Consider the following 14,340-nt stretch of genomic DNA (forward strand, 5'->3'; position numbering starts at 1 on the left):
ATTTATTAAAGCCCCAACAAGAACTTTCATGTGTGCACACAAGTGCCGCTGCTGCGTGCTGTAAAAAATATTTTTCTTGTTAAATGTTTCCCACAGGGCTGTGCGAAGGTTTGGACTTGTTTATTTATGCTTTAGAACATGAAATAATCAGAAAATAGTTATAACATTGTATCTCTCTGACTCTGATTCCACGCACATCCGTGTTCAGTTCAATCTCTGTTGCATTACCATTACAGCACTCTCTCAGAGGCATTACCAGTTCTACTCTCTCTATATAGAAATAACCAATCTTTTCACGGATGCTCTCGTTTGCTGGTGCAGGTCATATAGAAGCATCAGTATTAAACAGAAACTGGTTCATAACCAGTTAAAAGTTCCTTGGGGTTGCTTTAAGTAAAACACATTGGCTTATCATAGCTGTGCTTTTACCACTCCTTATCTGGGAAGAAACAAACTGATATATTTTTTTTTAAATGGTGACAGTTACACAATGCTGTCAGTAACTAAGTAATTGATTAACCAAATCACTACATTAACCAAGAGTGAAAATTGGCTTCAACAATGCTTATGTAAACACAAATATGAAATAGTGTCGATAACTGTAACACTTGTGTATTGCTGTTTTGCAGAAGTGCTGTCCTACAGCACGGAATGTGGGACCAAATACGAGTGGACCACGGAAGAGAGTTTTTCTTGACTCTTTTCATGCAGGAGAAATTGGCAGGCTACAGAAATAACACAGCAAGGGAGCCATACCTGCAAACATCATCAACACATGTGAGTTGGCTTATTGTCCTCTTTCCCTTAATCACTCAGCTGCTAGCTGATAATATTGATTTCTCTTTCAGCACTATGGTATGGTCAGACCCCAGTAAGAATAGATTAATTGCTGCAGCTAATAGGGATCTGAATAAACTCAAGTAAACTGTTCTTTTCTGGAAGACTGCTGGCTACTGGAGCAGTGCAGGGGTGTGTCCTCAGTCCCTTCCTCGTTAAGTTGCAGACGACACCACCATTGTAGGACTGTTTAAGAACAACAGTGAGTCAGCCTACAGGGAGGAGGTCAAACACCTGACTGACTGGTGCTCTTAGAACAACCTGGACCTCAACGCAACCAAAACCAAGGAACTAATAGTGGATTTTAGGAAATCTAAAAGGACTGTGCCTCCAACCCTCTCTATTGAAGGAGAGGAGGTGGAGAGGGTGGAGAGCTTCAAGTTCCTTGGGGTACACATTTCAGCCGACTTCACCTGGTCCATCCACACCTCGAATCAGGTGAAGAAGGCCCATCAGAGACTTTACTTCCTCAGGAAGTTGAAGCAGACCCATCTCCCCCGCCCCCTGCTGGTTAACTTCTACAGAGCATCCATCGAGTCCATCCTGACCTACTGCTGCACTGTGTGGTTCACCAGCTGCACTGCCAAGGACAGGAAAGACCTACAGCGGGTGGTGAGGACGGCAGAGAGGATCATTGGGACCACTCTGCCCCCCCCCCCCCCCCCTCAGAGATATCTACTCTGGCCAACTGCACAAGAAGGCTGGAAACATCAGTACTGATCTCACACACCCCGGACATGCCCTGTTCTCCCCACTCCCCTCTGGAAAGAGGTACCGCTCTCAAATCCAGAACCGCAAGATTGAGTAACAACTTTTTCCACCAGGCTGCCAGAACCATCACCCCACCCTGTTGGAATTATGTGTGAATAAATATATTATCAGTTTTTGATTAGCTAAATCTTATGCTATTCTGTCATGCTGAAATCTGTGGAGAGCTTGACCACAGGACATTTACATATCTGCCACTTTCACCTCTAGCAACAAGTTACTCAACAAGTTGTTCTCTGTGCTCTGTGTTACACCAATGATATACGATCACGCCCAGTTGTCTGTGAATAAAAGTTATGCATGGGGGAGAGCTCGTTGGAAGACTGCTGATCAGACTCACAGTGCTGACACCTGTACTTCCCCTTTGCAAAGAAAGACAAACTCTGAGTCCGTGTCTGTTTGTGTGTATTTTGTTAGTGTTAAACCTAACACACCCCTATCCAGCTCACGCAAGGACTGACATTGAATACATACATACACACACTGCCAAGTGCAATACATCCTCCTTCCTCCTCCATTGCACTATGAGCCCACTATTGTTTGCACTTTTGCACCACCTTGCACTTTAATGCACACGTCCATATTTATGGGGACTTGTTTTTATACTGTTTATCTGTGTATCTTTTATATATACTGTTTTTATTTTTCTACTGTCCTACTGCCATGTGGAGCTGCTAAACGTATTTTCACAGTAAATGTTAGTGACAATGTTGACAGTGACAATAAAGGATTCTATTCTATTCTATTTTCTCACCAGTCAAAGACATGCATAATTTGTCCAGCTGATGCCACAATAGATGTACAAATACAAAGCCAAATTTCAGGAAGAAAATTTCTCATTTGTAATGGTTAATGGTTATTAGGGGCCAGGCAGCATACACATTAGGGGTCCCGGCCTTATTGTTATCTCCAGTCTTTTTCTTCTTCTTCTTCTTCTGCGGAAAATCCTACTTCCCATGCATGAAAAATCACCAAACTAATTGGGTTCTTGATCTTTGTTGTCATAGGAAATTGATTTTTATTCAGTGATTACGATTAGATGCAGATAGTAATTGTCTTTATTGAAGTTAAATTTAACATTTTGTTTTTACTCTTTTGAAATGACAGAATCATATCGTTGAAAGGATGTGGCCAGACGTTAATAACAGGGTAACCTACCCACTGAAAAGGGCTCTCATCCACCTTGTAGACCAGGAGGAACTCAACATGGAGGACAACTTGACACAGTATTGTGTGTCCACACTTACCTGTCAGGTGGCTCAGATTGGACTTGAGCGAATGGTGCAGTCCTGGAATGCACACAGGATCCAAGGTTAGCATACCACTTTTTAAATTTCCCTTTAACCCCGTTATGTACCTTTATAGGCATTGTATGTTTGTCATTGTGAATAGGCTATATTCTGAACAGCTGCAACACACTACCGGCCGATGAGAGTCTAATTGTAGTTATATATTATTAGATGTAGCCTAATTGGGAAAACACGGGCAGAAACTTAGTGACCTTGATACTGTTTTTCTTTTTGTTAGTTGTGCACGTTCCCATGACGGGCATGCAGTTCTTAGCAGGCAGGCACTTCTCGGCATAACAAGTCTGAAGCCTAATTTTGTATTTACTTCAATATCAGACATTTTTAAAGAAAATATTTGAGTGAATAAATTATGGTAAAGCTCACTAGGCAAGACACGTTTATTTGTATAGTACATTTCAACAACAAGGCATCATAAAAAAGATATTAATCACATTAATGTAAGTACAATTAAGTATATGGGATAGCAGACAGATATAAAAACTAAACAAGGCAGATAACACTAGAAGGGCCATAAGCGTCATTTTGACCGCTACATTTTAAACTCTACAATCTCTCATGTAAATACCCAATTGAGTGATGAATGCATTCATTGTGCCATGATGTTTTTTAAAAAAACAAAATAACACCGAAATGTACATTTTAACAAACTTAATTTCCCTGGTACAAAGTCAGAGTCACATCACCACACTTCAGCACCTTCGTGTTGAACAGCTCCGCTTGCTGTTTCACGGTGGGCGGCAACTCCCGTTTTTGTTTGCCCATGGTGCCAACCAGGCTGGTCTTCTTTGCCTGTAAGGCGGTGGCCAGTTTTAGGGACGTGAAGAAATTGTCTGTGGTAATGTTTCTTCCCTTCCCCAGGAATGGCTCCGCCAGTCTCAGCCCCACACTCTCTCCCACGAGCCGACCTGCGCTCCGTGTCTCCTCCTTCCCCAGACACGGAGACCCGTTCAACATGTATTTAGAGTTGACATCTACAGCCAACCAAAATTTGACCCCGAATTAATCGGGCTTATTCCTCATATATTGGGTGAACTTGCAGGGGGCCTTTGTGGGGAACAGCTGCTCATCAATCGTGATGTTAGCGTCGGATTTGTAGCAGGCTACACTAGTCTGGATGAACCGGTCCCAAGTGGCCCGCACCAGGGCAAACTTGTCGTCCTGCAGACGCACATGTCGGGTCTCCTTCCTGTCAAAGCGCAGGAACCTCATTATGTCCCTGAAGCGATTTATTGCCATCGTTTGTCTGAAAAATGGTAAGCCCCCATTCCTCCATATGAGCAGCAGAATAAGTGAATAGTCCAGGCTGTAACTTAGCGCAGGGCAGCGGAGCTCACCTTGAGCGTTGTATGCCGTAGCCGCCGGGGAAAGCCGTCTCATTTTCCTCGGTACAGACTCTGAGTCACTCTCTGAGGAGGTGTTTTCGTGTACCCAGGAAAGATCGCTTTCATTTCTGAGCCCCTCCATCAGAATCACGACTGTCCAAGTTATGAAACATCTTGCTTCGGCAGTATTCAAATTACTCTTCATCCTTTCCTTTTTAGACATGTTGTGAAGGCTCGACTCCATCGCAGACATAGCCCAGCAAACATTTTGACGTCTATTTGACGTCTAATCAACGTCGGTCAGGCAGGTCGATTCGACGTCTAGCAGAGGTGCTGAAATGAAAGTTTTTCTGACGTTGGTCTTATGACCGACCACATTTCGACCGTTATTAGACCGCATCAATTCACGTCGTTTCAACGACATATCAACGGCTCACAGAGCAGGCTACTTCAATCAATGTCATTATTACGTCGTATAGACGACTTTTCAACGTCTCTACGTGACGTCTATCTGACGTCTAATCAACGTCGGTCAGGAAGGTAGATTCGACGTCTAGCAGAGGTGCTGAAATGAAAGTTTTTCTGACGTCGGTCATTTTGACGGCATCAATTCACGTCGTTTCGACGACATAAAAACGGCTCACAGAGCAGGCTACTTCAATTATTACGTCGTATAGACGACTTTTCAACGTCTCTACGTGGCGTCTTTTTGACGTCTAATCAACGTCGGTCAGGCAGGTCGATTCGACGTCTACCAGAGGTGCTGAAATGAAAGTTTTTCTGACGTCGTTTTCATGACCGACGTCATTTCGACGGCTCTTAGACGGCATCAATTCACGTCGTTTCAACGTCGTTTTGACGCCATATCAACCTTTGTCAAAATACACATGTAATGTATTGCATTTAAAAATATGTTTACCTAAATCGAGTTTCAACTAGTGCCTACATAACTGGCATTACCACATCCATACATTCTATTACAAGCACAGCTCTTGTGCTGTAGCCTATAGTCTACATGTGCAATTCTCAATGCTCTAATCTGCAACTATTTAAATTAACTTATCAATTTCAGCAAAAAAATCCTTAAAATGCAAAGAGGTCAAAAAGTCCAATAGACAACACCAGCAAATTTCACATTTGCCAACTTAAAATATCACAGGAATGGTGAACCTGGTTAAAACTTTCATAGTAAATAAACTCAGCTGTGATAAAGTTAAAAATACTCGAATAATGTTCACCCATACTGTAAAATACAAGTAGTACATGGACAAATCTCAGGTAAAAAAAAAAAGAAAGAAAAAAAAGACAGCATTCAGGACCAGATATATGTAACGAGTTATCTATATATTGAATAATTGAATAAAAAACGAACATGTTTATGGGAACAAATGTTTTATTGACTTTCTTTTTATTGCAGTCCTTTGGGGGTCTGCCCCTTGCCCCCGCTTCTTGGTGGGGCATGTTTAAGTTGGTTCTGAATCACACTCTCTATTTCTGCATCTGTGGCCTTTGGATTCCATCTCTTCACAGCAGCTGGAGAGAGGGCATAAGAAAAAAATAAACATTTTTACAAGAGCGCCTATTCAGATGTTAAATGCACTTTATAGATGGCAAGAACAAATTGTTTTGGGAGTTGAAAGAGTAATGAAAGAACCACTTCTTAGAGCCACTCAGTAGCCTGAATCTGATGGTTCCTAATAAAGCCAGTAGGCATTAACAGTCTGTGCTATGGTAGCCCAGCTTAGCCCAGGATAGCCACATGCACATGAAGCCCATTCAGTAATTTCAATTATATCAATCTTAGTTTCTTACACTTGATGACATGGAACATCTTTGTGGCTTTAAAAGGCACAACACAGAGATGCAACACTAAGCATAACTTCTCTTTCATGCAGGTTCCTGGCTGTACACACAGGGAGCACAATAGCACATTAGAGGTTTTCTTTTAAAGGACAATTCCATTTCATTTCAAACATGTGCTACAGTTTCGGAATACATTTACTCTAAAAGAATGAATTTGAAGATATTCCTCACTGTTGCTGCTGTTATGCATTAGCACCTCTGTCCAAGCATCATCACAACAGCATAAAACAGTGGCGGATGGCTCTGAGGCTGTATCCAAATATTCATATTCATTCAAGCCCCCCCATTCGTGTGTGTGTGTGTGTGTGTGTGTGTGTGTGTGTGTGTGTGTGTGTGTGTGTGTGTGTGTGTGTGTGTGTGTGTGTGTGTGTGTGTGTGTGTGTGTGTGTGTGTGTGTGTGTGTGTGTGTGTGTGTGTGTGTGTGTGTGTGTGTGTATCTCACCTGGTGTGCGTCTCACAATAAACCTGTGAAGTGAGGTAAATTGGACAAATAGTTATCAAAACAGGCCTATGCTCGGGACAGAGACACACAAATAGATTACTTTTATATGTAGAGAGATAGTGACATTGATTAACCTCTGAAGTCAATAAAAATGTAAAAATTTTAGTACGCCTAAAATAAAAAAAAACTGTAAGGATGAATAACTGCTTGTGGCTTCATCTGAGCATGTCAATGGCATTATGGGGCTGTAGCCACACTATCAGTGAACACTTGTTTCAAATTTGAAGAAGATGGCACAAAGTATGACCATTCTACACCTACGCTGTGATTGACAGATAACCAGCCACACTGTCAGTCACGTCTCTACAATAAGCTGGCGCCCTCTGCCGTTGCGGTCGTGTAGCGACACCAGACAACTATCAGCATGTGTCAACGGTTAGACCCCGGTTATAAGACGATTTCTGGCCACATATCAATGTCCGTGGACCAGATAGTTTTCGGGAGCTGGTATGGACCGTATGGTCCGTCCCGTTTTTGGTGTATGTCAAGCGACACCTATAGGCCTGGCATATGAACTACAACGTTTTCGGTTGATCCGTCTAGATGCAAATATTCTTGAAACAATGCCGAGGAAGACGGAGAAAAAATAACGTTTTCGCCCGTCTGGACAGCCCCTTAAAGTGTTTTGGTTCTGTAACGATGCTAAACCGATAGTTGCACAGATGTTCGGCTCACATTCGTGCGTTGATAGGTCGTTGAAACAACGTCTAAATGACGTTGGTCATTTCAGCCCCTCAGATAGACGTCAAATCAACCTGCCTGCCCGACGTTAATCAGACGTCCCGACATGATTGGATATCTGCGTCTCGACACAGCAGTAGATAGAGGAAATCATTCTTGACAGTGTTTTTTCAGTTAAATATGTTTTCTTTGAGATCGTATTCCCCCTAATGTTCACATGTCGAAAAAAAGTCGAATTAAAGTCACGTCGTGACGCGACGTCGATTGGACGTCTTCATCTAGACGCAGGTCGAGAAAGCGTTTTCTGGCAGTGTTTATTCAGTTAAACCGCTCTAAAATGCATATTTAATTAGGTCATATTTGCCATGATATTATTTTATGATGTTGAAAAACAGTCGAATTAAAGTCACGACGTGACGCGACGTTGACTGGACGTCTTCATCTAGACGCAGGTCGAGAAAATGTTTGCTGGGTAGCCCTGAGTTAGCTCACAGGCTACGTGAGGTGCTCGATGCTATACCGAGCCGAACATCTGTGCAACTATCGGCTTAGCATCGTTACAGAACCAAAACACTTTAAGGGGCCGTCCAGACGGGCGAAAACGTTATTTTTTCTCCTCGGCATTGTTTCAAGAATATTTGCATCTAGACGGATCAACCGAAAACGCTGTAGTTCATATGCCAGGCCTATAGGTGTCGCTTGACATATACCAAAAACGGGACGGACCATACGGTCCATACCAGCTCCCGAAAACTATCTGGTCCACGGACATTGATATGTGGCCAGAAATCGTCTTATAACCGGGGTCTAACCGTTGACACATGCTGATAGTTGTCTGGTGTCGCTACACGACCGCAACGGCAGAGGGCGCCAGCTTATTGTAGAGACGTGACTGACAGTGTGGCTGGTTATCTGTCAATCACAGCGTAGGTGTAGAATGGTCATACTTTGTGCCATCTTCTTCAAATTTGAAACAAGTGTTCACTGATAGTGTGGCTACAGCCCCATAATGCCATTGACATGCTCAGATGAAGCCACAAGCAGTTATTCATCCTTACAGTTTTTTTTTATTTTAGGCGTACTAAAATTTTTACATTTTTATTGACTTCAGAGGTTAATCAATGTCACTATCTCTCTACATATAAAAGTAATCTATTTGTGTGTCTCTGTCCCTCACATAGGCCTGTTTTGATAACTATTTGTCCAATTTACCTCACTTCACAGGTTTATTGTGAGACGCACACCAGGTGAGATACACACACACACACACACACACACACACACACACACACACACACACACACACACACACACACACACACACACACACACACACACACACACACTTGAATGGGGGGGCTTGAATGAATATGAATATTTGGATACAGCCTCAGAGCCGTCCGCCACTGTTTTATGCTGTTGCGATGATGCTTGGACAGAGGTGCTAATGCATAACAGCAGCAACAGTGAGGAATATCTTCAAATTCATTCTTTTAGAGTAAATGTATTCCGAAACTGTAGCACATGTTTGAAATGAAATGGAATTGTCCTTTAAATGAAAACCTCTAATGCTCTATTGTGCTCCCTGTGTGAACAGCCAGGCACCTGCATGAAAGAGAAGTTATGCTTAGTGTTGCATCTCTGTATTGTGCCTTTTAAAGCCACAAAGATGTTCCATGTCATCAAGTGTAAGAAACTAAGATTGATATAATTGAAATTACTGAATGGGCTTCATGTGCATGTGGCTATCCTGGGCTAAGCTGGGCTACCATAGCACAGACTGTTAATGCCTACTGGCTTTATTAGGAACCATCAGATTCAGGCTACTGAGTGGCTCTAAGAAGTGGTTCTTTCATTACTCTTTCAACTCCCAAAACAATTTGTTCTTGCCATCTATAAAGTGCATTTAACTTCTGAATAGGCGCTCTGTAAAAATGTTTATTTTTTTCTTATGCCCTCTCTCCAGCTGCTGTGAAGAGATGGAGTCCAAAGGCCACAGATGCAGAAATAGAGAGTGTGATTCAGAACCAACTTAAACATGCCCCACCAAGAAGCGGGGGCAAGGGGCAGACCCCCACAGGACTGCAATACAAAGAAAGTCAATAAAACATTTGTTCCAATAAACATGTTCGTTTTTTATTCAATTATTCAATATATAGATAACTCGTTACATATATCTGGTCCTGAATGCTGTCTTTTTTTTCTTTCTTTTTTTTTTTTACCTGAGATTTGTCCATGTACTACTTGTATTTTACAGTATGGGTGAACATTATTCGAGTATTTTTAACTTTATCACAGCTGAGTTTATTTACTATGAAAGTTTTAACCAGGTTCACCATTCCTGTGATATTTTAAGTTGGCAAATGTGAAATTTGCTGGTGTTGTCTATTGGACTTTTTGACCTCTTTGCATTTTAAGGATTTTTTTTGCTGAAATTTATAAGTTAATTTAAATAGTTGCAGATTAGAGCATTGAGAATTGCACATGTAGACTATAGGCTACAGCACAAGAGCTGTGCTTGTAATAGAATGTATGGATGTGGTAATGCCAGTTATGTAGGCACTAGTTGAAACTCGATTTAGGTAAACATATTTTTAAATGCAATACATTACATGTGTATTTTGACAAAGGTTGATATGCCGTCAAAACGACGTTGAAACGACGTGAATTGATGCCGTCTAAGAGCCGTCGAAATGACGTCGGTCATGAAAACGACGTCAGAAAAACTTTCATTTCAGCACCTCTGCTAGACGTCGAATCGACCTGCTTGACCGACGTTGATTAGACGTCAAATAGACGCCACGTAGAGACGTTGAAAAGTCGTCTATACGACGTAATAATTGAAGTAGCCTGCTCTGTGAGCCGTTTTTATGTCGTCGAAACGACGTGAATTGATTGATCGACCTGCCTGACCGACGTTGATTAGACGTCAAATAGACGTCAAAATGTTTGCTGGGTAGTGTCTATAATACAGCAATATTTTTGTGGACATTATCAAACGGAAGAACTTTTATTTTCAAAAGCACAGGGCAAGGAAGCACATTAGCCAGTCAGAGGACCCGCCCACCAACGGAAACAAAATATTGAGTGGTAAATTCGTTTTGTAAGTGAGAACCAAAAAACAAGAAAACGAGCTGAACTTTTGATTTTCGTTTTTTGCCCCAAAACGAAAAAACGGCTCGTTTAATGGGTTCTGCTTGTGTCAATTATTTCCAGAAAACAGACTGATAAAACGTACCTTGGTCGTAGAGACCTACATGCAGAACACGGCAGTCTACAGGGCCAAGTGCATTAGGGACAACAATTGGAGCATCGATCAGATCCTCGAAGAGTTCCCTCGCCTAATGACAAAAGGCATGGTAAGTTTAGGGAAATATGATCTTACATGTGATGAGGATGCATTGTTTATAACGTTTTATTAGTGTGCCACATTGAATTTGTTTTAATGTGTTTTCCATTTTATAGATTGCACAGGACTTTATTGTCCTGCATGGGGACGCTGCATCAAAGTTATTTGAAACTTGGCTACCCTTTTATGCTGAGAAGATCCTGCACCTGGCAAGAGTGGAGGGGAAGCTGACAGAGCATTACGCTCCCAGAATGCAGGATTACTTGTAGTTCCTAAAATCTCCAAAAGTAGAATGGGAGCCAGAGCCTTCAGCTATCAAGCTCCTCTTCTGTGGAACCATCTTCCTGTTTTGGTCCGGGAGGCGGACACCCTCTCTACCTTTAAGAGTAGACTTAAGACCTTCCTTTTCGATAGAGCTTATAGTTAGAGCTGGTCCTATGCTGCTATAGGCCTAGTCCGGGGACAATGACACACTGAGCTTCTCTCTCCTCCCCTCTCCTCTCCTCTCCATCTGTATACATTATGCCTGTATACATGCCCCATCTCTGCATGTCACTGACTTACTTCTTCCCCGGAGTCCTTGTGCTTTCTAGTCCTACAGGCTCCCATGGATCCTGGCCGCGCCCGGGTCGTGGATCGTGGATGCGCCCACTGCTATGGCCCTGCCTGATCGTGGATGCGCCTACTGCTATGGCCCTGCCTGATCGTGGATGCGACTACTGCTATGGCCCTGCCTGATCGTGGATGCGCCTACTGCCATGACCCTGCCTGACACCCACCACTACTGTCGCTAATATTAGTCACATCTGTTACATACGTTCCACTACTATTATTGTAATGCATTACTACATACTATCCTTACCATTAATCACTACTACTGTTATCACTAGTAATCACATTTCCATGTGCATTTCATTATTATTGCTGTAATACATCTTTATGTACTTTCACTCCTGTCAACCATCGCTTATAATTGAATACATTGTGATCTCGTTGATCTGCTCTGTACATGCGACATCTATTGCACGTCTGTCCGTCCTGGGAGAGGGATCCCTCCTCTGTGGCTCTCCCTGAGGTTTCTTCCGCATTTTTTTCCCTGTTAAAAGGGCCTTTTTTTTGGGGCAAGTTTTTCCTCACTCGAATCGAGGGTCGAAGGACAGAGGGTGTCGTCTCTGTACAGATTGTAAAGCCCTCTGAGGCAAACTGTGATTTGTGAATTTGGGCTATACAAATAAAATTTGATTTGATTTGATTTGATTTGACATTGCCCCTGGATGGATTAACACCAGGTAATATATTCTTGTTTGCAGACCTTGCAAATGTCAATGTTGGTTTGTGTCAATGTAAGGTTTCCCCAGCGAGGCCGGTCTCACTCCCTAGGCTACGTTTGTCCAACCAGGGTAGAAAGCTTGCAACAGGACTGCTAGCCACACGGTGGAACATGTTACTTTGCCCTAAACTATTAACCGGAGCCAGCATAAACCTCAAACAACTGGGCTAGGAGAGATTGGGTTACCTCACCTGGTTTCCACCGTTTGTAGCAGCCTTCCCTGTCACTTCTCCTACTCTGTTCAGGTTTGAGGTTAAAATAGTTCTTTTTCAAAGGCTGTCAGCCGACAGTCCCACTCACGGCAAGAGCCCACACCACGGTGACAGTCTCACCGTGGGCAGGAATTGGCTGCATGTAACTGTTAGCATAGGTTCTATTTTAGTTGGATACTGAATGACAAAATCACAGGTATGCCATTCCACATCGTATTGATGCCTATAATGTCTTTCTACAGATGGCGTTGGGGAACTCGCCTTGAGGCAGCTGCCAGCCTTGCTTCCACCAACGGCTTACAAAGTTGGCCGTGGCCGTGGTGTAAAAGTGGTTCGCCACAGCATTGAGGAATGCAGCTTGGCCTTCATCAACCATAAGCCTGTAAGTCCTCCAGCACATCTAAAGGGAAACTTTATTCATTTCATTAACATATCTGGGCTCAAGAATGTGTGCACGCACACATGCATATCCAGGTTTGTTTTACTATACTTGTGGGGACAGGCAAATGGTAAATGGTCTGCATTTCTATAGCCAGGGTTCCCACGGTCATGGAAAACCTGGAAAAGTCATGGAATTTTAAAAACTAATTTTCCAGGCCTGGAAAAGTCATGGAATTAGTAAAATTCCTTGAAGTTTTGGAAAAGTTATGGAATTTTGTTGTGTGAAATTAAATTAATTGTTACAGTGGATAACTTCCCATGTAATGTAACATTACGGCAGGAACGGTAGGATTTGCCATTAGCGGTTTGTAACAATAGTATATCTCTGCAGACCCAGAGGCTGCAGATTCCCACAAGAGAGTTAAATGTGGCATATATGTTGATCTAGCCAATTCTGTCTACGTAGCATGTAACATCGGTAGGCCAATCTATATCAGTGTAGCAACATATCGATGCAATACGTCTGCCATCAACGTTACATTAATTCTGTCAATAGGGCATAACTCCGTCCATGTAGCTTAGCGCCGTCAGTTCATAGAAAAACATTAAGCTTGTTGATTGGACAGTTGAAGCCTGAAGCCTAAAGCCTCTCTTCCTGTCTTTATCAAAAAATACACTTTTCCATGGATTAAAGTTCTCCGTCGCTATGACGGATTTCCATCATTCAGACTTCACAGAGGCGACTTGTGAGATCAATGTAGATCGGAGGAACTGTTGGCTGATGTTTATTGACAGGTTGTCACACTCTACAGCCAATTGTATCGTTAACGGCGTGTGCGCGCCTGACCAATGACAGTGCAGTGACCCACACAGGGCGGGATCTGAACACGGAGCGGCGCTAAAGTTTAGCTGCTTAGCTAGCAAGGACTCGTCGCGCTGCTACGTTATCAGCTGAGTTTAAGTCAGCACGTGAGAACTCGTCTGACACGGAGAGTCTCCTGTTGTGTGCTACATGTGTGAAATAACAACTATAGTCTGGACTTTGTCTGCAGTGTATCTGTGTAAATGGCTTCATTCAGCGTCTCTCCCTCCCCTCTGGCACCGTGAGTTACCATGGTTACAGGAACACCCTGAAACTTTATAATGATGATCAATAAGAAGTTTTTGGTTAGTTTGACTGTACAGAATCATGAATGTTGCCTGATTGTAGCTCAATGCTTAAATCTTGTATTATAACATATAGAACAAAGCCTCAGAGCTTCTTTGATTATTAACAGTATGTTAGTGATGACAGAAAGATAACTCGCCATCAGACTGACAAGGCTGCAAAAGTTGCTGCTTGTATGATGTATTTAAACGATAAGAGGCTCACTTTAAACAATATTATTAATAATAATTAATGATGATGATGAGAAGAAGAAGTAGAAAAATAGCGTACTGAAAAGTTCTGTAGATGGTTGATTATTTGAAAGAGTAAAACTTGAGAGAAGCTTGGCAAAACAAAGGGCACAGATTGATTTCATAGATTGAAAATTACATTGAAAAGACAAAAAACATTTTAAGTGTGAATAGAACAGCTGTTCAGATCATCCTCCTGTAAAACACTGTTGGTCAAATATTTAAACTTGATGTCTGCATTAGAGAATATGGTGTGGGGTGAGGCTGTAAATCTTATCTTATTTTTTTAGCACGTGTCAAGTAACGTGCCCTGTTACATGTTTCACAAATTACAAATTGGGAATATGACTTGGCTGCAGCTCGAAAAAAAACATTTCAGTCAAAAGA

At 42.3% G+C, this 14,340-nt stretch overlaps 1 protein-coding gene across 9 annotated transcripts in view; it reads left to right on the plus strand.

Moving 5' to 3' along the window:
* LOC311260324 (uncharacterized protein) overlaps positions 1-14,340 on the plus strand; it is a 31,395-nt gene that overhangs the window by 14,747 nt on the left and 2,308 nt on the right. For 2 of the 9 annotated variants that reach the window (XR_014622997.1, XR_014622998.1), the window contains exons 9-11: positions 2,713-2,917; positions 10,500-10,642; positions 10,749-12,508. Coding sequence is in view for 5 of the 9 variants with exons in the window: in XM_084358026.1 (XP_084214152.1) it covers positions 630-777; positions 2,713-2,917; positions 10,500-10,642; positions 10,749-10,901 (649 nt within the window). In the remaining 4 variants the exon portion in view is untranslated. The other 7 variants (XM_084358022.1, XM_084358025.1, XM_084358026.1 and 4 more) reach the window with 6 other exon arrangements.

The sequence above is a fragment of the Pagrus pagrus genome (genome assembly GCF_965226575.1).
Source record: "Pagrus pagrus genome assembly, chromosome: 7".
Lineage (NCBI taxonomy): Eukaryota > Metazoa > Chordata > Actinopteri > Spariformes > Sparidae > Pagrus > Pagrus pagrus.